Below are 20,865 nucleotides of genomic sequence, written 5' to 3' on the forward strand. Positions count from 1 at the left end.
GTAATGGTGAGCCCACAGAGCAAGATATGCTTCTAAAATAATCATCCTGTGTACTGTAGAAACATTGAGGGCAGCTTGCCAATGTGTGGTACCTCTGGGACACTGTGTCAGATAACACACTGTGCCTTTGCAAGAAGCACTTGGGTTTTTTCTGCTGTGTTAAAAAAATAATCCTTCATTTTGCTAGTTCTGATGTGGCTGTTGTGGCTGTCATGGTGCAAGTGAAGGGGAAAGAAGGCCTGTGTCATTTGGAATTAAATAAATTTACTAATAAATTATTATAGGATTTCATTTTTTTATTCTCTCTTCTCTAGTTTTGCCAATGTCAGAAAACAAAGTTAATATTTTTTTTTTCTGCATTGTGGGTAAAACTGCAATCTAGGTCTTTATCATCAATTCATTCTTGTTAGGGAGTGTGTGTGTGTGTGTGTGTGTGTGTGTTGAATTGGAGGAGGGGACGTTGTTTATAAGTAAAAAGTAGCTTTTGTACTCCATTAGGTCTTAAGTACTTCTATCTTACAGCAAGGATTAAACTGGTTTACCAAAAAGCATTTTTCTTGACACAAACTTCACTAAGGATTTGTAGTAGTGAACAGAAATAACAGTACCTGGATTTTGGGGCCCTGCTGTGAATCAGGACAGAGGCAACCACTCAGCGAAGGCCCATCCCCAGCTCTGTGGTAGGGCAGCAGTTGGTCCAATGGAACCAGGGATGGGATTCTGCCTTCCCTCTAATGCTGCCTCTCCCTCATTCTCACCTCCACAATCCAGGGACAGCTTCTTTCCATGAATAGACCGCCTACTAGTCTAGTCCCACTGCTCCCTCTTGTTTTTGAATTTGTTTTTCTTTTACCCCACTAGGTTCTAATCAAGATTTCAAGTATCAGTCACACCAAAAAAAAATCTCATGTCAGCACATAAGAGATAGAAGCACTAGGAATCAGCTTGAAAGAGCATCAGAGCATGTTTCTGCCTAATCTGAGAGACACAAAGCCTCTATCTTAAAATAACTTCACAGAGATTTCTGAATCCAAGAAGGTTAAGAATACCACAGAGAGACATCTTATTTTAGAATTCAAAAGGACTTGAGGGAATCAATTTGTCCAACATGTCTTGTTTAGCAGATAAGCAATCAGAGGTCTGGACAAGTTGAACAACCGCCCAAATGTCAAAGAGCAAACTACCAGCAGCCCTAGACAGGAGTCCTGGTTTCCTGGCCAATTTCTCTAAGTTTTTAGCACGTGCTAAGTATTGTTTCAAGATTTGAAAAGGCACATGTGACTTTCCCTACAGTATGGAGTGATACAGAAGTATTCACATGCCCCTTATAGTTACTTCATTTTACATTTATAAAATAATCCATGTACTATTTTGGGTCCTGCTTTTTCACTTATCATCAGGACATAAAGCCTTATTATAAACTTTTACAATTATGAGCACCGTTCAACAAATCTCTTCAAATCAAATTATCTCCTGACCCGAAAAATTGAATGCAAAGCAAGTTGTTTGTTGTTGTTTAATAGACCCATATGCCCCAATTAGTCCTCCTCAAGTTAATGGGGAAAAAAAAAAAATTAACCCAGTCATGACAAAACAGCTCTGATAGTAAATTCTTTGGCAGTTCAACATGCTTTCAAGGTTTTAAAGCATTCTTCAGCATGAATTATTTATTCATCACGAATATTCTTTCAGAGTAGCTTCATCTTTCCAAGGATTTTTCTCCATATGTTTATATTCAAACACATGTGGGACCAGCATCATGAAGCCCTGTTCTATTAATCCTATGCTTAGATGAAGAAAAATGACATTGCCTTTGCATGTTGAATTCATGGTAAGTTTCCAAAGCTTTGCAAACAATTAAAAGAACAATGAAGCATGAAGTCCATGCCTAAACTTACTTTCCTTTCCACTGAAAGCTATAACCAGCAATTCCCAGCAAATGAAATGAGTGGCTAAAACTGGCCTAATTCTGTTTGAATAGCTATTTCTGTGTCTTGCCGTGCATGAAGGACACAGAAGCACTGCTCTACCCATCATTCACCTCATCACAACCTCTTTTGGTCTTAAAGCCTTGAGTTTTATAACCTCAAGGTTTCTTTACCCCAAATGCAAAGCCCCGTATAAAGCATGTAAGTAATATGTGTATAAAACATAGAAAAATAGTCCCTTACCTAATGAAATACACTGTAACACAGGAAAGGGGCATATAGATATAATATGAACTTAAGATCTATCCTCAGTTTTTTCACTTACAAAATTAGAATGATAATTATTGGTGTTGGACCTGTTTACATGACAATTGGTAACTGGAGAGTACACATGAAATAATACATGGGAAATCATGAAAGTTACTTTTATAAAGGCAGTAAAACCATGAATTCCTAGGAAACAAGTTTTCTTTTTTTTTATTTTTTTTTATAAAATTTTTTTTAACATTTATTTATTTTTGAGACAGAGAGAGACAGAGCATGAACAGGGGAGGGTCAGAGAGAGAGAGAGAGAGGGAGACACAGAATCTGAAACAGGCTCCAGGCTCTGAGCTGTCAGCACAGAGCTCGACGCGAGGCTCGAACTCATGGACCGTGAGATCATGACCTGAGCTGAAGTCGGCCGCTTAACTGACTGAGCCACCCAGGTGCCCCGTAAACAACAAGTTTTCATCTAAGTTATAGTTACCTGAGAGACAGTTCTGCCAGCAGGTCCAGCCCTAGGGTTTTTGATTATGATGAGCTAAAGGCAGACATTTTTGTTATGTTTTCATTGTTTTAATCACACACACACACACACACACACACACACCACAAGTGCCATTATTACCTTACATTGGACAAAGGTCTTCTTGACTCCAGAAAATAAAAGCAATTAGCTAATTTATAGTAATTCTATATTCTTTTAGTATTACATGTTAAGTTAGATTTCCATCCATCATAGCCCCAGATGAATTCAATTAATTCTCACACACTTCTTTTGGATTAGTAGTGCACTCTGATTAGTGTTGTATTAGCAGATGCAAAATCATTTTCTGGATAAAGCAGGGAATTGAAAATTAAATAAACAAATATGCAATACTTGGAGAAGGTCACCCCAATAAAGGGAAGGGATTTTGTAGATCCAGCCTTCCAGCAGAAACATCAAAATCAAGAGCTACTGAAGAAGCATTTCATGGTACCAAAACACTTGGAAAGGCTGCATGATGCTGTTTTTCAAAAAGTCTGTTGAAAAATCTTTATGTCACACTGAAAACAGAGATCTCATCTACTTGAAACACACTTCTGTTCAACTTTAGTTTCCAATCTGAGGTTAATATTTGTAAAAGGGCACGCCACCACCCTTTCTAAAATCTTTTCCCATTCATCTTTTTACATAGTGTGTTATTTGGATTATATGAAATACTGATACATTAGATCTTAGAGCTTCTGTAGAATAGTCTTCTCTCACATCCCCATCTTGTGAAGGATGTGTATAAGAAGACTTACCTGAAATGTCTTTTTGCCAGAGTATGTAAAGAGATTTGCTGGGAGGAAGAGGCATTTATTCCAGATACTACCTCAAGTTTCAAAATAGAAGAGGAGCCCCAGCATTATTTTCAAGATGTAAACTTTAGGTTAATAATTAGCTCTACTAGGTATTGAATTTTTCCTTTTAATTTTCTTTTCAAAATATCAAGTCCCCAATTCTGAAAGTGCTTGGTGATAAGTACAGATACCAGGTGCCTAGTATTTTTCAAGCAGATTTTGTTTGTGTTTTTGTCCCCAAGAAATACAAGCATTATTAAGTAGCAACCCACTCCTCCCTAAAAATAATAATAATAATTTATTATTCAAACTTAAGCAATATGTCAAAAAACAATTCATTACATAGTAAATGATTAAAATTTATATAAAAATATTGGGTGGGTCTGATTCTCTTCCTTTAGATGTGAGCCTCATATCCATCTCCTCTCTCCTCTGACACACTGTTTGGATACAGTTGTTATCCTTGATACGGGGGAAATGGCACAGTGCCCAGCTGATGCGTTTTCAGAGTCATTAACCCAGGTTTCTTCTCTATTTTGAATATTCTTGGAAAAAAATTTTCTGTATATTGGAGACCTTTAGCCATAATCCTTTTTTATCAATTCTTTAATGTTGTCAACTGCTAAATTAAAATTTTGAAGGTGGGCTTTTCCCTGTATTATAAAATAGATTCGTTGTTGGCTCAGAACCAAATTCTGTGGACATGAGGTTGTGCGTGCTTCCCAGTGGCAGTAACCTGAGGACTTTATTTAAACTGTCTTTTGAATCTTGGTGTCTGGAGGAATAGGATCTTTATCAACAAAGGACTGCCAGAACCCCAACTGCTTCTTGAGTAGCTGTAATAGATGAATAATGTTACAACCAGCCGTGCATTTCAGTTTTTACTCAAAAGGCTTTTCACTAATGCTGGTGGTATCCCATATCCATGTGTTCATCTCGGAGCCCAGTAGTTCCCATCTGACTTTCATTACTTTTTTGAGAGGATCAGTTTTACAACTGGAATCAGAAAAACAGTCAAAGTAATTGCAAGTGGCAATCAGTGAAATATAACAATTTTAGCTTGGGAACATACATTCCATTATAAAGAAAATTTTCTTTTTTCTTTTTTCTCATAGTTCCAGGACTCATATTTTCCCATGGCAAGAAGGGGCCATATATAGTTTCTGGTGCTACCTGCCATATCAGGCCTGTATGATATGCCAGTACCCCTGTAAAGTGCTTGGTCAGCTCCAGGGATAGGCAATTGTTACCTCTCAAGGAAATCTATTCGCTTTTTGATTCTGAAAATTTGAAAATGCTTTACGATATTGGAGATGAAATTCATCTCTCTGTGGTTACATCCTTCAGAATTGAAAAACTTGGGTCTCAACAGAGTAAATCTACCCCTCTCTTCAGGGACTCACAGGCAGAGTCCTCATCCCCAACATTTTCCTCTGCCAAGTATAATATGCATGCCTTTCTCATATGGAACAGCTTTGATTTCCTTAATCGCTTTGGTCACTCTCATTGAAAGAAGCTCAGATTTGCCTGTATCCCTCTTAAAGGTGTGCTGAAGGAAAATTAGACTTCCAATCAGAATATCTGCATTAAATTCAAGCTCTGCTACTTATTAATGTCAGAACTTGGGCAAATTTCTTTTTGTCCCTTGAGATAGCAAGGGATTAATAAAAGAGACATGGTCTAGAGGTCAAAACAAACAATAAGCATGTCAACAAACAAGTATATAATTACAATGTGTAATAAGTAGTGTAAAGAGTTGTCAAGTGAGGGGTACCTTTGTGGCTCTGTTGGTTAAGTGTCCAACTTTGATATCAGCTCAGCTCAGGTCTCAATGTCATGGGTCCATGACATCAAGCCCCGAATGGGCTCTACGCTGACAGGGCAGAGCCTGCTTGGGATTCACTCCATCTCTCTCTGCCCCTTCCTGTTCATGCGTGCTCTCTCTATCCCTCTTTCTCTCTCTGTCTCTCTCTCTCTCTCTCTCTCTCTCTCTCTCTCAAATAAATAAATAAACTTAAAAAATGTAGTTAAGGGAGTTCTGAGGTCTGAGAGTATTAAGAGCAGGCTTTCTGAGAGGCAGGCTGAGCATTATACAATGGGAAGGAGACACCAAGTGTGTTCTAGGATTTGGGATGGCAATAAGGTAGGAGAGTGATGTTTTCTAACAGCAGAGGTGGTCCAGTCTAGAGTTTAGAAGGGAAGGAAGTGAATGGAATAAAATGTGTTTGGAAAAGTGCAGAGATGGGGTGCCTGGGTGGCTATGTCAGTTAAGCATCCCAGCTCTTGATTTCAGCTCAGGTCATGATCTCAGGATTTGTGGGGTTGAGCCCTGCATCAGGCTGTGCGCTGACAGCACAGACCCTGCTTGGGATTCTGTCTCTCCCTCTCTCTCTCTGCCCCTCCCACACTTGCTCTTTCTCTCTGGAAATAAATAAATTTACTTTTTTTAAAAAGAAAAACTGAGGAGCTCTGTAGCCATTATTGAGAGTTTGGATTTTATTTGAAGTAAAAAGGGAAGCCATTGTTGGGTTTGAAGGAGAGAAATTACAGTGTCTGAAATATATTTGTAAAAGCTGTTCTCATGCTAGATGGAGAGCAGACTGCAAAGGACAAAAATAGACATGAGATAACCAAATAAGAGGCAATTGTCATAATCTAAGGAGAGATGCATGTGGTACAATTCTGTGAGATTCAATGAGAAGTAGTCTTCGCAGAGGTTAAGACAGACGTAACAGACACACTGCCTAAAATTCATCCAGACTCCACCAATTTGAGAAAACTCTTTAATCTCCATGCACCTCTGTTTTCTCCTTTGTGAAAGGAAGATCCTGATAGGACTTATTTCACAGAGTTGTTGAAAGGATTAAATGAGTTTACAAATGAGTTCCCTGTTAGCTAAATTTGTGAAGAATTTTTCACTGTTATGGCATGTTCCACTCTACACTGCATTTTCAGACTCAGGCATTATTTCATTTAGTTTTTGTCTGGCAATGTGGAATTGCATGAGTGAGAAATGTGACCAGATAATTGTTTAGCCTTCTTTGCATGCTATATTTTACTGATGCAGTGGAGAAAATAGACAGTGGGTGAGAGGAATAGCACCTTATGGACAATCAGTTGTATTTTTCTTTCTTTATTATCTACCTTGTCATATTACAAAGATCCAACACCTGGACCACTGTATTTCTTTAATGGGATAGTCCCCATGGGACCTGTTTTTATCTTGCTTAAAACCCAAACTTGAATATATTGTGACTCCTCTAGCATAGTTTAGAACAATAATGTAACATCGTCATTAGTCCAGATATCAGGCTGTCTCCTCTCGTGATAGGCTCATCTAGTGGAATAACACCTCTTGTTTTACAGGCATCCCCGGAAGTGACTATGTGAATGCCAACTATATAGATGGCTATAGGAAACAAAATGCTTATATTGCAACACAAGGATCTCTGCCTGAAACATTTGGGGACTTTTGGAGAATGATATGGGAGCAACGGAGTGCAACAGTTGTCATGATGACAAAACTAGAAGAACGATCCAGGGTAAGAATATCTACCTTCTTCCTCTCAAATCTTTCCTCAGGTAGTTTCTATGTAACATGGAATATTTCATTCTTTTTAGAATCTACCTTTCCTTAAGCTTTGACTTTCTAAGAGACACTAATAGCTAATGGGCATCAACAACTCTGATGAAATTATTCTTTAACACTGAGTCTTTCAAGAAGGAAAATCTCTCATGTTACAATGAGATTTTAAAAAAAAAGTAGTACTCAAAAAAGTAGATAAATTGGGGCTTCTGGGTGGCTCAGTCGGTTAAGCAACCGACTTTGGCTCAGGTCATGATCTCATGGTCTATCAGTTCAAGCCCCGCATCAGGCTCTGTGCTGACAGCCCAGAGCTTGGAGCCTGCTTCAGATTCTGTTTCCCTCTCTCTCTCTGCCCCTCTCCCGCTCATGCTCTGTCTCCCTCTCTCTCTCAAAAATAAATAAACATTATTTTTTTTTAAAGTAGACAACTTGGTTAGAGAAAATAAATATTAGCTTGAACCTGTTTCTAAAACTCATATTAAACAAGAACACACAGACTTTGGGGGAGAATCCCACCAATATATACTTGCCCATGTTTTTAAATTTTTCTTTCTTATAATATGCAGGGTAAGATCTGAAATTCTATAAAAGAGGCTCTTATGTAAATTGTTCAAATTAGCATAAATTAAGTTAGGGCCACCAGAAAAATGATGTGGGTTAATACACAGCTGAGAAAACACATAAATGTGTAGAGGGCATTTTGCTAGTTTAGCCTTTTCCAAAATGAATAGATTTTAATAACAGAGTCACTGTTAAGGTCTAAGAAAGGAGTTTTATTCATCATATGGGTCTAATATTATGGTGCATGGAACATTAGTTAAATGCTATTGATTTGCAAAACTAAAACATAATGGGTAAGCAGTATGCCATATTCCCAAGTGAATATGCAAATATTGTAGCCATCTGATGAAAATCAATCTTTAACCTTGAGAATTTAATGGAGTATCTAAAAAATCACTGAAGGCAGCACATCCTCTCCCTGAAGAGTAGGATGTTGAATTTGAAACCACTGGTGAGAGATCTCTTTTACTGTGGTCACAGTAGCCTCAAAAGGATATTTAGAAGGAAGCCAAAGCCCAACTCCCCATTTGTTGTGTGATAGTGAGGTTTTTTTTAAATGGTCTTCTAAGCTTGGTACATGGCAGTTTCTTAACCCAGGTATGTATATGAAGGAAGAGTTGAAGGCTGCACAAGAGATTTATAAAGGAAAAGCTCAGACTTAGGGAAATATAAAAAGTCCCAGCCATTACTTTAAAGGTGGGAAATAAAGAATATGGTACACAACTGGTTTAGCAAACCCATAAAGCAATTACACTTTTCATATAGAAATACTGAAATATTGTCCCAAAGGAGTTTAGATGAAAACTGTTATGAATGTGAAGACAAATATCTTTGTCATTCTTTATGTGAAAACTCCATTCAAAAGATGTAAATGGATCCATTATTGATTTGTACTCAGGGTAACCCCTGTATAGCAAGCCCCACCCCAATGTTTCTTGGATAGAACTCATCATAATTACAACAATGTCTAACACATATTAGGCGCATCTATAGTTCACAGTAATCCTGTGAGATAAACACTACTATGATCTCCACTTTACACAGGAATAAACTAAGCCTAGAACATTCCAGAAGGTCACTCAAGGTCATTCAGCTACCAAGGTCAGAGTGAGGATTTGAAGACAGACAGTCTGGCTCCAGAACACATGTGCTTAACCATCAAGTCATATTGCCTGTTAACACTTCTATGAAGCTGAGACAGCTGAACTATTATATTACAGCATGCATGTAAATCCAACCTACCCAGACTGCTTTGCCTGGAGATACCGGCTGGTAACAAGCAATCATTTGCAAAAGCTGTTTTCAGTAAAACACACATTTTATCTTGACACTGCAGGCCTTCATTAAATCGTGCACAGAAACTTGTTTTGAAATAACCAAATGAAATTCTGCCCCTTTTCTCCCTAATTGCTTCTAATAATAAAGTTAGTTCTAACTGGCCCCACTGCCACTGCAGCATCTGATGGTAATGAGCAGTTCTTGGCGGAAGGCATTGTGACTTAAATACCTACAGTTTATCTTTATGTTGCAGGCTACTTTTTTTTCCCCCACCTCAGACAGAGGAACTTATTTTGAAGTTACTAAATGAACCTCTGTTTGCTCCCTTCATTAATTACTCTTTGCTCTTGCAAGTTAGCTTTCTCCTTTGTTAAATGGCCTAAGGAGGCCAATTAAAATACTGTCTTGTGATTTTTATTCAGTGGTGGTTCAGTCTGTACCCAAACTTGTGGTGACCTGCATAAGCCAATATTGAAGAGTCTCAACATCATCAATCTGACCATACAAATGAGCCCTGACCTACAAGGCCCAAGAGCCCTTTGTCCCCCAGTCTAGAATACTTGAGAATAAATGACCAAATGCAGCTGAGAGATCTAACAGGGCACCAGTCCCCCAAATTATTTCCCCTGCTCTCCCATCTTCTCCCCTCACATCCTCCCAGTTCACTTTTTTCCTATCCAGTTGCTCTTTCACCTAAAGTCTAGGCAGAAAGGAGAAGGCATTCCTGGATTCACAAACAAGAACTTGTATTGAGTTTCTCTTTCAAGACGTTATAGAGGTTAATTGTTGCTGAAATATATAGCTTTATACTTTAGGAACTCTGTGGGTTATGTGGGCTGATCTGGGGATTCAATGAATTCTCAATTCCCTGTAGTCAACTTCAAAGCAGACATTTGAACTAGTCTGGCTTTATTTAGGAACTGCCTGTAGTCTCCCTCATAAAGGGAGGTGGTCCAGGTGGTTGAAACAAATCACTTCTCCAAGAGCAGATGCCTGAAATTTCATTATTTTGAATAAGGCTCGTGTTCTTGAAATAACATTCACCCCTTTGGTATATGAAAAGTATGTGTGTATAAACACTTCTGTGTACTGTAGAATACGTGTATGCAGGAAAACATGTTAACTGGCAGTTTGGGGTGGGGGAGAGAGAAGAAAAGGAAAGGGAAGAGAGGATAGATGATATTTCATAAGAGTGCCTGAGGATGCCACTATCAGAGAGAAGGGAATTATACAACACAGTCCCAAGTAGAGGTGCCTTGCAGTCAAATGTCTGGGTTTAGCTCCCAGATGTAGTGCTTACTAGGTATGTGACAATGCACACATTACTAGGACCCCTGAAAGTTTCGTTTCTCCTTTTTATATTACAGAGAAGGATTATTGTAGGTATTGACCAAGATAAGGACTATAACAAAGTGTCTCAGTGAGTCTCAGGTGTTAGTGTTTGGTTGAGACAGAGAGCTGGCTACTGTTGAAAGTGCTGCTATAAATATCAGAGTACAAGTGCCCCTATGCATCAGTACTCCTGTATCCCTTGGGTAAATTCCTAGCAGTGCTATTGCTGGGTCATAGGGTAGATCTATTTTTAATTTTTTGAGGAACCTCCACACTGTTTTCCAGAGTGGCTGCACCAGTTTGCATTCCCACCAACAGTGCAAGAGAGTTCCCATTTCTCCACATCCTCTCCAGCATCTATAGTCTCCTGATTTGTTCATTTTAGCCACTCTGACTGGCGTGAGGTGGTATCTCAGTGTGGTTTTGATTTGTATTTTCCTGATGAGGAGCGACGTTGAGCATCTTTTCATGTGCCTATTGGCCATCTGGATGTCTTCTTTAGAGAAGTGTCTATTCATGTTTTGTTCCCATTTCTTCACTGGATTATTTGTTTTTCAGGTGTGGAGTTTGGTGAGTTCTTTACAGATTTTGGATACAAGCCCTTTGTCTGATATGTCATTTCCAAATATCTTTTCCCATTCCGTTGGAGCCTAAATGTCCATTAACTGATGAATGGATAAAGAAATTGTGGTTTATATACACAACGGAATACTACTTGGCAATGAGAAAGAATGAAATATGGCCTTTTGTAGCAATGTGGATGGAACTGGAGAGTGTTATCCTAAGTGAAATAAGTCATACAGAGGAAGACAGATGCCATATGTTTTCACTCTTATGTGGATCCTGAGAAACTTAACAAGAGACCATGGGGGAGGGGAAGGAAAAAAAAAAAGTTAGAGAGGGAGAGAGCCAAACCGTAAGAGACTCTTAAAAACTGAGAATAAACTGAGGGTTGATGGGGGGGGAGAGACATTGAGGAGGGCACCTGTTGGGATGAGCACTGGGTGTTGTATGGAAACCAATTTGCCAATAAACATCATATTAGAGAGAGAGAGAGAGAGAGAGAGAACTGGGAGTCTATACCAAAACAACCTCAGTTTCTCCTAAAGCCACTCTCAAATAATTCAATTTTTGTTCCCAAATGCAATGAGTTTGTTCCTCTGTGGCTGACAATGAATCCTGACCAGCCTCATAGAGTCGGTCACTGCTCATGATGAATTCTGCCCACCGTTCCCAGTGGGAACCCATGTGGTGTGGTCAAGCATAGCTCAGTACATGGGAGTCTTTTGCAGTTGCTTTTCTCAGAACAGGATCTCCAGAATGGAAACGCTGTTGGAGGGAACTTTGTTAATCAGTCTGCACATGGACCACAAGGACATTCTGGCTGTGACTTCCATTGTGGCCATATCTTGAAGCAATACAATATGAAAATAATACTATCTACATGAATCACATGCAGTAATAATTGTCACTAAAGATAATAGATTCTTGATACCACATTTCCTTTTGATTCAGTTTTGCATTACCCCTCCCCATTCTTATTTGTTTGAAGATGCCAGGGAATTCTTCCCTTAGCACCTGTCTCCTGTGTTTTCTAGCTTAGTGCTTTGCCTTGTCACTCAGGCCTGTGGATGGTAAAGCAGCAGCTTCTAACCTTTGCCAAGTTCGAATAGCTCACTCACACAAAAGGCTCCTGGGTTCATTAGCATTTGTTAGAAGTTTCAGTGGCCTTTTGTTAGAGAACTGACCATTCTTAGCATTTCATTGGCTAAAGAAGCCCTTCCAAGTGTGAGGTATGACTTAGAACTTAAACTGGTCTTTTGGAAACCTAAATTCTTTGATTTTCAGGTGTAGTTCCTCCCCCTCAAATGTGGCTTTGCAATAATCCTAAACTTCACTGAGAAGACTGCATAGCGTATGCATTCGTTTGTATATATAAAGAAAGGAAACAAAATATAAGACTAAAAACTAGAGATTTTGAAAGTAAAGTACAATTGCTGCCTGAAAACACGCAGATCAGTTTAAAGCTTTGTAGAATGTGCTGTGTGACATGAGATACTGTTAGTGGGTCTTTTTTTACAATTTCCATCTTTTTTTGCCAAATCCTCTCAAGTTCTGCATAGTTCACTGATTCTGCAGAGAGTCATTCTCTCGTGCCCTAGAATGTGGTCTCTAATTGTTTCCATGTTTCATAACATGCCAGTAAGCACATGAATTGGTTTGGGCAACCACATGGAGGGAAGAAAAAGTTTGGAAAAAATGAAGCACTGGTAGAAAAGTAAAATGTATACAGCTGGTATTTCCACTCCAAGGGTGTTATTTGTGGGCAACTAGGACACATGGTTGGCAGCCTTGCTTGAACCCCTGGAGTCTCCAAGGTAGGATTTGCCAAGGTGATTCCTGGCCCAGAAGCCTCTGTTATTTAGTGGTGATTGTCCTTCCCTACCCCCCCCCCCACCCCTTCATCTATTTGCCTTTGGCTGTTTCTCTTGTACTTTGTTTCACTTCCTGAGGAAATGTGTAAGCCTCATGCTTAACAAATTCTTGAGCAGCTTTGATTAGTGTTACAAGTTGAAAGAGGTTAACCAAGGTTAAGGGATATGTGGCTTTCTCTTGTCCTCACCAGTCTTCCCTTATCACTGCTCCTGTTTGATGCTCTGTTGTCTTACAAGGTTTATGGTGGGAGTTGAATCACTTAAAGTGCTATTATTGTAATGGTACTTAGTGCTATAAATGTTGAGGATTAGGAGTGAAATTTTGACCCTTCACAAAGGGGACATGATTTGAACTGGGCCACATTGATTAGTAGTATAGGCATATAGTTAGAAGTGAAGAAGTCTACTTTGTTTTCCAGACTAACTAAATCCCATCTTCTGTCCCCAAATAGAAAATCATGCATCCAAGTCAATGATATCCATTGCTGGAGCAAATCAAATGTTTTGTGCATCAGGATTTTAGTTTATCTTAGGCCATAGCATGGGAAGTTTCCTGCTCCACTAAAATTTGTTGTTTGTGGTCATGAATGGAGGTGATACTATCCAGGCCTAAAGGGTGGGCTGGTTTTAAGTATATTGTGTTACTAGTTTAGGGAAGTACATAGACTTGACATGTGACAGGTGGAACACTTCTTTTTTAAATTTTTTTAACGTTTATTTATTTTTGAGAGACAGAGACAGAGTGTGAGTGGGAGAGGGGCAGAGAGAGAGAGAGCAGTCTTCAGGCTCTGAGCTGTCAGCACAGAGCCCTACGCAGGGCTCAAACTCATGAACCATGAGATCATGACCTGAGCCAAAATCGGCCACTTAACTGACTGAGTCACCCAGGTGCCCCTACGTGTGGAGCACTTCTGACCTAATGATCACTCCCTCCACTTCTGAAGTCCTCCCCGGCCCTTGAATATCACCTTAATATACTCCCCCAACAGAGACTGAAGGTAAGATAGAGACATGTTCATGTTTGGTTCTGTAGCCAAGAGGGGCAATTCTGGGCAAAAAAGGAGATTCTGATAAAATATTTTCTTGTTTTCCTATAAAACAAATCTTGAGATTCTTTTCAGATTGTGAGGTCCTTTTGGGTTAGAAGTTGGCAGAATCCCGTTGAAGATTATAAATGGCAGTGTTACTGTTTTCATTGCCGTTATCGGTTTTGGAAGGCCGGGGCTTGGCCAGCAGCAGACTAATTCTTGGCCCCTCTGGTTTGTCAAGGTTCGGTAAGTTTAATGGAGAGCAAATGCTTTCCAAATGCCAGGTCTGTGTCTTTTTCCAAACAGAACTGGAAGCGCCGAAGGCCTTGAACATTTAATTTCTCAAACTGCAGCTGAAAGCGCTGCCTATCTAGGGCAACAGAAACTGTTTTTCCTTAAGCAACTGTAGAAACAGCAGCACAAACATTGCCTTTGGAGTCTGTGTGATATATGGGATTGTTTTTGAAAAGTGGTGGATACTTAATGTAAATAGGACACTGGCAACAAAAAGAATGATGCTCACATTGGCAACCTAAAGGATGTTTGGGTCCTTATCTAGCAAGTTCCACACTCTTGGTTTTCTCTTGTCAACAGACACAATGTCAGATAAAAGACAAAGAATCCACCAATTTCTTACCATTTGTTAGCTTCTTGGATTTTCTGCCTTCTTTCCCCACCCCCATCTCCTCTGTTCAGAATGGCAGCCTACCCATTCTAACTCATAACAAACATTCCTGTGAAAGTGAATTAGAGGCATCATGGCCTAGGAAAGAGCTGGAGGGGGGGTGTGACGGAGAGCAGGGGATGCAATTTTTCTCTTGGTGACTTTGTGCAAGGTCCCTCTCCTTCTCCACATTCACGTTTTCAGCACTCTCAGGCTGGATGAGGTCATTTCTAAAATTTTAAGAAGTGTGGATTAATCGTGTGTTCAGGCAAAGCTGAGGTTCAGTTGGTATGCACCAGTATAATTGTACTGGCTGGTAAAATGCTAAAAGGTATTGATACTACTGGGTTACAGAAATTACCTTTTCACTGAAACTTTAAGTCCCCTAATTATATTTCTCAATGGCAGAGACACAGGAGTGTTGCCAGGCCACAGGCAGCCACTGAGCAGATGCAGGCAGACGCAGAAGTGACAGTAGGGCTATGTAGAGCACCTAACTGCTGCCAGGTGTGATTGGGGCTGAGGTGCAAACTCTAAGGGCCACATGTGTAAGAAGAACTGACATCCAAGTGCTACCTTGCCATAACAAGGGGATGCTTCACAAAGTTTTCCTCTGGTTACAACAAAGTGCCAGAAACTTAAGATGTAATGACTGTCAGTTTAATGGGGAAGTCATTAGAATAGTTTAATGCAGCTCCCCTTAGGAACTTCTGGGAGACCCTGGAAGACATTGTCTTCGTCTGTTCAGGCTGCTGTAGCAGAATGGTGTAGACTCGGTGGCTTATAAACAACAGAAGTCTACTTCTCACAGTTCTGGAAGCTGGGAAGTATAAGATCAAGAAGACGGTAGATTTGAGATCTAGTGAGGCTCTGCTTCCAGGTTCACAACAAACTGTCTTCCTGTTGTACCCCCACACGGTGGAAGGAGTCAGGGAGCTCTCAGGAGTGTCTGTTATAAAGCATGAAGCCTATTCATGAGGGCTCCACTCTAGACACAATCGCTTCCCAAAAGTCCCAGCTCCTCATACCATCCCACTGGGATTAAGTTTCTACCTGTGAATTTTTGGGGGGACAAAATATTTAGACTACAGAACACATCAAACAAAAGGAAATGTCAATTTTTTGAATTAATACATGGTTTGGAAAGTCTTTGAATGGTTCAGTGATCTGATAAGCAGTTTTACAGTGAATAATTTGGTTCATTTAGAGAATAATATTTTTCAACTTTCTGGTTGAAGTTTTTCACTGCACTGGTAGTCAAATGCTTTAATATTACTCTCATTTCAGATATTCTGTTGCCTTTGATCTCCACTAAATAGTGGTCAGTAAAGAGAAAATGAAAAGGGGAAATATACAAACCAGACTACCGTTTTGCCACTCGAAAATAGATATGGCCAAGTGTTTATTGAGTGAAGAGAATGACATTATCATTCAAAGAGAATAGAATCACTGAGATGATCACTGTACTTATTTTGGAAAATCAAGTATTGAAGCTGGTCTTTAAAACTGTTAAGAGGGGCGCCTGGGTGGCTCAGTCGGTTAAGCGTCCGACTTCAGCTCAGGTCACGATCTCGCCGTCCGTGAGTTCGAGCCCCGCGTTGGGCTCTGGGCTGATGGCTCAGAGCCTGGAGCCTGCTTCTGATTCTGTGTCTCCCTCTCTCTCTGCCCCTCCCCTGTTCATGCTCTGTCTCTCTCTGTCTCAAAAATAAATAAATGTTAAAAAAAATAAAAAATAAAATAAAACTGTTAAGAGACATATTATAACCTATGGAAATAAACAGTTCAGCATATAATTTATCCACCCACTGAAATATATCCTAAAAATTATCTGAAACTTCCTTTTATTACATTGTCCCTTATTAAATGTGTATTAACGAGTGTATATTGACATTTCTTTATTCCCAATACCAAATTTGATTTGTATTATCTAATGTCAGCATACTATCTATCCACTCCTTATAGAAGGTTCCTCTGCCCAAACATAGTAGATACTAATTTTTAGTTACTTTCAGCAAAAGTTATGCTTTCCTGTGTATCATTTATTGTCTATTCTAAGTCCTTTTTTGGCTAAAAAATCTTGTCATAGGCAGGCTTTTCAAAATACCATATAGCAAGTGGATTTTGCATCGGTGGGATGCTGGGACCCTTTGGAGTTATTGGTTTGTTATATTTGGAATTCTGATGCTTTGACATGCTGACGTGCTCAATGAGTCTTTGTTAAACTGAAAGGTTTTGCTTTCTGGAAGTTTTGGGCAATTTAAAAATAAGCCAACGTAGACCATAGTATAGTTGATTATAAAGTTGGCTTCCAGTTGTTGAGTGTATGTGACAGGCACTTCCAAGATAAGCCATATGGAAGTAAAAATGGAACTAGAAAGAAAGGATTTCCCTGAAGCACAGTCAGCAGACCTACTGGATCAAATCCTAGGCAATATTTCCAATGACAAATATTTCTTTCGAATACATTTAAATGGTTTATCATTCCATCAACTTGCTTTTAATAGGTTGCCATGAAAGAAGGGATATGCATTAATTCCATAGCATGCATTTAGTGATGGTCAACCTGTTCTTTGCATAATTATGGAGAAATGAAGCTACCACAGAAGAGTTATAATCACTTTGTGATAATAAAAAGAGTTCTTTCCCCCAAATTTAGCCAGAAATCTGAACTGTCTTACTTAGTTTAGGCTTCAAAGTGAGTTACTGGATGAGCCTGCCTGACAGGTTCTGCTTCTGTCCTTTTTCACCTCGGACACTAACACATTCTCTTCTCACAGCTGACTAGGACCCAGGTAGAGTAAGGGAGTTAATAGGAAATCTCACAGCTATGTATTTGAAGAACCAGCAGATGTAAGCATACCCCTGTATTTAGTCAGTAAGGCTGATGGATTGGGGGCAGGACTGCACTCATTTCACTTTGGTGTCCCCACAGTTGCTAAGACCTTGCCTTCCACTTGGAGAATCAGCTGGGGTTAATAACATGTTTATTTTTTTTTCACATATAAAATGGTTACGTTTTTGGGGCGCCTGGGTGGCGCAGTCGGTTAAGTGTCCGACTTCAGCCAGGTCACGATCTCGCGGTCCGTGAGTTCGAGCTCCGCGCCAGGTTCTGGGCTGATGGCTCAGAGCCTGGAGCCTGTTTCCGATTCTGTGACTCCCTCTCTCTCTGCCCCTCTCCCATTCATGCTCTGTCTCTCTCTGTCCCAAAAATAAATAAACGTTGAAAAAAAAAATTAAAATGGTTACGTTTTTTGTAAAAACAACCATAAAAGTTGAGAACATAATCTAACTGATAATTAATAATATCTGTTGCCTGTTGAATGCCTATTGTGTTTAGAGTTTTAGGTGCATGGTTTTTGAGCCTTATGCTAGCCCTGTTGTGTGGAGATATTGTACCTATTTAACAGATAAGGCTGATGGACTTGGGTCCTGAAAATAGAGAAGCAGCTTACTGGCCATCCAGTTAGACTCCCCAGCCTTCTGTGCATCAGTCCTAAAGATCACTTACAGTCCGTCATTTCAGAATCACATAGGAAAAGACAAGCACCAGAATTTATGTTCAGGAGCTGATGCCTTCTAGTTCTTAGATGTTCAGAGGGGAGCAACCTATACTGGGCTCTGTGCATAAAGCCTGAAAGTGGTGACTCTCTAGAAATACCTTACGAGATTTTCTCCTGGGGAGTGGGGTGGTGGAGGGAGGGGCAGTTGTCAAAGTAAAACATTTCAAGAGAGGATGGAGCTAGTGCATTTCCAGTAGCTAATTAGGAAAAAAAAATACATTTCTAATTGTTTTCTTGGGTCCTTTTTTTCCCTCACTACACTTTTCAATTGCTTTCTAATGTTGAAATCAGAAATTATTTGTTTAGTGTATGACTAAAAATGAAGGACTTAAGAGAATGTCCATAAATCTAAAGCCTTAAATATAGTCCTTAGAAATCAGCTGAAACCATGAAGACCACTCAGAAAATATGGGGGAGAAAAGAGTGCCAAGTTCTTACTAATGAAGGGGACAGTGTATTGCTGTAGCTGTTCTGAGAGGCTTTAATCCTGCTGCTGAGACCATATGTATGCATGTGTACATACACTAAAATATCTACTTTTTTATAAACTGCCTTTGTGAAATATTTCTTGAGAGAAAACAGCAATGTTTAAATATATTTGCTTTTTAAAAATTGCTCCATTTTTCTGCCATTGAGTTTGAAACATTTTAGAGAGTAAGATTCAAGTACGTTATTTAAAATGAATACAAAAGTTTTCTTTCCTTCTTTTAGCTAAAAATGTTCATAACATTCACTCCTTATAGTAATGTCTTCTGGTATTTTTTTTTTCTAAAAGAGTCAGAGTCTAAGTCAGTGATAGTTGCAGTGTTAAACTTATTACTGGAAGTATGAGAATGATTAGTTGTAAGTTCAGTTTTTCCTGTGTCTTAGGGATAGAGTGGAGCTGTAGATGGAAAATCAGTAAATAACGGAACAATTTTTCCAGAGGTCACATAAAAGCTGGCTCTTGGTTATTTCCTTCATTTCCTTTGTCTTATCTCACCAAAAGGTCTGATGGTAATCAGTTCCCAGCTTTGAAATACAATTGCATTGAATTTGGTTTAGTGCATTGTACTGACTTTATAGATCATTTCATTGTATTAACCTCTTGTTTTTGTGTCTGTCATAGCGATATTTGTCTTTGTGGGATTTGACTTGTTGGTTTTGATTTGAAAGGGTTGCCATCCCACTGAAACTGTTAAATAATGAGTTTCTCTCTTCATTTTTTAACTCAACACATTGCTGGCATCCTCTCCAGTGTTGCAGTAAGAGGTCTCCAAAGTTACTTTGCCCGTTGTAGTGAGACATCAACTTGACATCTATTTTATGGTTTAAAACAGAGCCTTTGGCTTAATGTTTGTGATTTTTCTTTTCCATCTGAATCCTGGCTACTTAAGTAGTTAGTATTGGCTCTATTCATAGTATCCTTTGCGAATTCATCCACATATAACTTAGGTTTTAATGGACGGTCAGAGAACATACGGAGGTACTCAGTTGGGGTCATGCTACACAATGTTCTCCGTAAAGAAGTGTCTTTCCCTTGTGTTGTTGTTCTTAAGTTAGAACACATAATAGAAATATAAACATAGAAGAATATAGTATGTACCTAGGAAATTTGTAAGTATCTTTTAAAAATCCTATTAAGACATAATTGCCCATCTTAGTGTGAACCACTCTTGCTTGTTTTTGTTTGTTTGTTTGTTTTTAATAAAATATGTAATGTTTGTGTGATCTCACCATTGAAATAAAGACACAGGAGTCAAGCCTTGTGAACTCAATCTCGACCTTACCATGTAACTGTACATTAAAGTGGGGTTTTCCCCCTTTTTGTTGGCTAGGTAATTTGATAGAGAATAAAACTTCTGCCTTTTTAGAAGGTCCAGTATCTAGATAGAAGGAGCCTGAGTCCTTTGAGCAACAGATGCTGCATCTGGGAAACAGAAAATTACAATATTATTCACAGAATGCTACTAATATTTATATTCAACATAAAAGCAAATAATTATCTAGCAATTCTATTCACTGGACCAAAAAATTCTAGTGTCTATGATGATAATGCCTCATTGCTTTTGTTTAAATCCAGAGATTATGACTTTCGAATCTTTCTTTTTCAAGGTGTGCTTTCCTAATATAAAATGGGACTAGATTTCTTTACCTAGAGAAATGCATTTCAGTGAAGAATTACCCCCACCTTTTCTTTTAATCTGAGATAGAATGGGTAAACATGTTCTTATCTATGACCTTACTAGAAAATATAGTGTTGTGTTTATCATTTATGCTTTTTAATACCCAAAGTACACATTCAGTAAGTTGAAACACATTCCAGACTTTGAATTCATTATTTTTTGTTGCATGTTGAACTAATTGGCTTGAATACTTTTATGTGCTTCTGTTCAACTCCACATACAAATTGTAGAGTATTCATCTGAAATGTATGAATTTTAAATTATTTAAACTTTATACTGCTAGTGTATGACCCTCTGAGACTTTTTAAAGAACACACAGCTCTTTTCCCTCTAGACATTACAGATTTAATTTGTTTTAGATACGAAGCCATTTATCTTGTATTTTTAAAAATGCTATGTTGTTTATTATGCTTTGATAGATTCACAAATTATTTCTACTTTTCTTTAAACAAATGTATTTGGAAATTGTGATAGTTCAAGATGAAATACCTTGTGCCTTTTAAGCCTTGATGGATGAACACTAACTATCCCACCATGTCATTTAAATGGCTGAGCATAATCTTCCTGATGCGGTCCATAATATATATCCCAGAACAAATTTGTGTTTTCTTTTCAAGTACTCTAAAATTTCAAATACCTCTTTCCTTATTTTACTCAGCAACAATCTGCAATTTATTTTTCTCCAGGAAAATTGAATCTGTTACTGCTTAGTATTCCTACCAGTTTGAAAAATGTGGTTTA

The 20,865-nt window shown here is 38.8% G+C and overlaps 1 protein-coding gene across 13 annotated transcripts in view; it reads left to right on the top strand.

The window, feature by feature from the left end:
* Positions 1 to 20,865, top strand: part of PTPRD (protein tyrosine phosphatase receptor type D) — a 534,534-nt gene that overhangs the window by 460,897 nt on the left and 52,772 nt on the right. For all 13 annotated transcript variants that reach the window (XM_047830543.1, XM_047830548.1, XM_047830545.1 and 10 more), the window contains one exon: positions 6,882 to 7,057. In XM_047830543.1, coding sequence (XP_047686499.1) covers positions 6,882 to 7,057 — 176 coding nt within the window. The remainder of the gene's footprint in view (positions 1 to 6,881; positions 7,058 to 20,865) is intronic.

This window comes from Prionailurus viverrinus, chromosome D4, assembly GCF_022837055.1.
Source record: "Prionailurus viverrinus isolate Anna chromosome D4, UM_Priviv_1.0, whole genome shotgun sequence".
Classification (NCBI taxonomy): domain Eukaryota; kingdom Metazoa; phylum Chordata; class Mammalia; order Carnivora; family Felidae; genus Prionailurus; species Prionailurus viverrinus.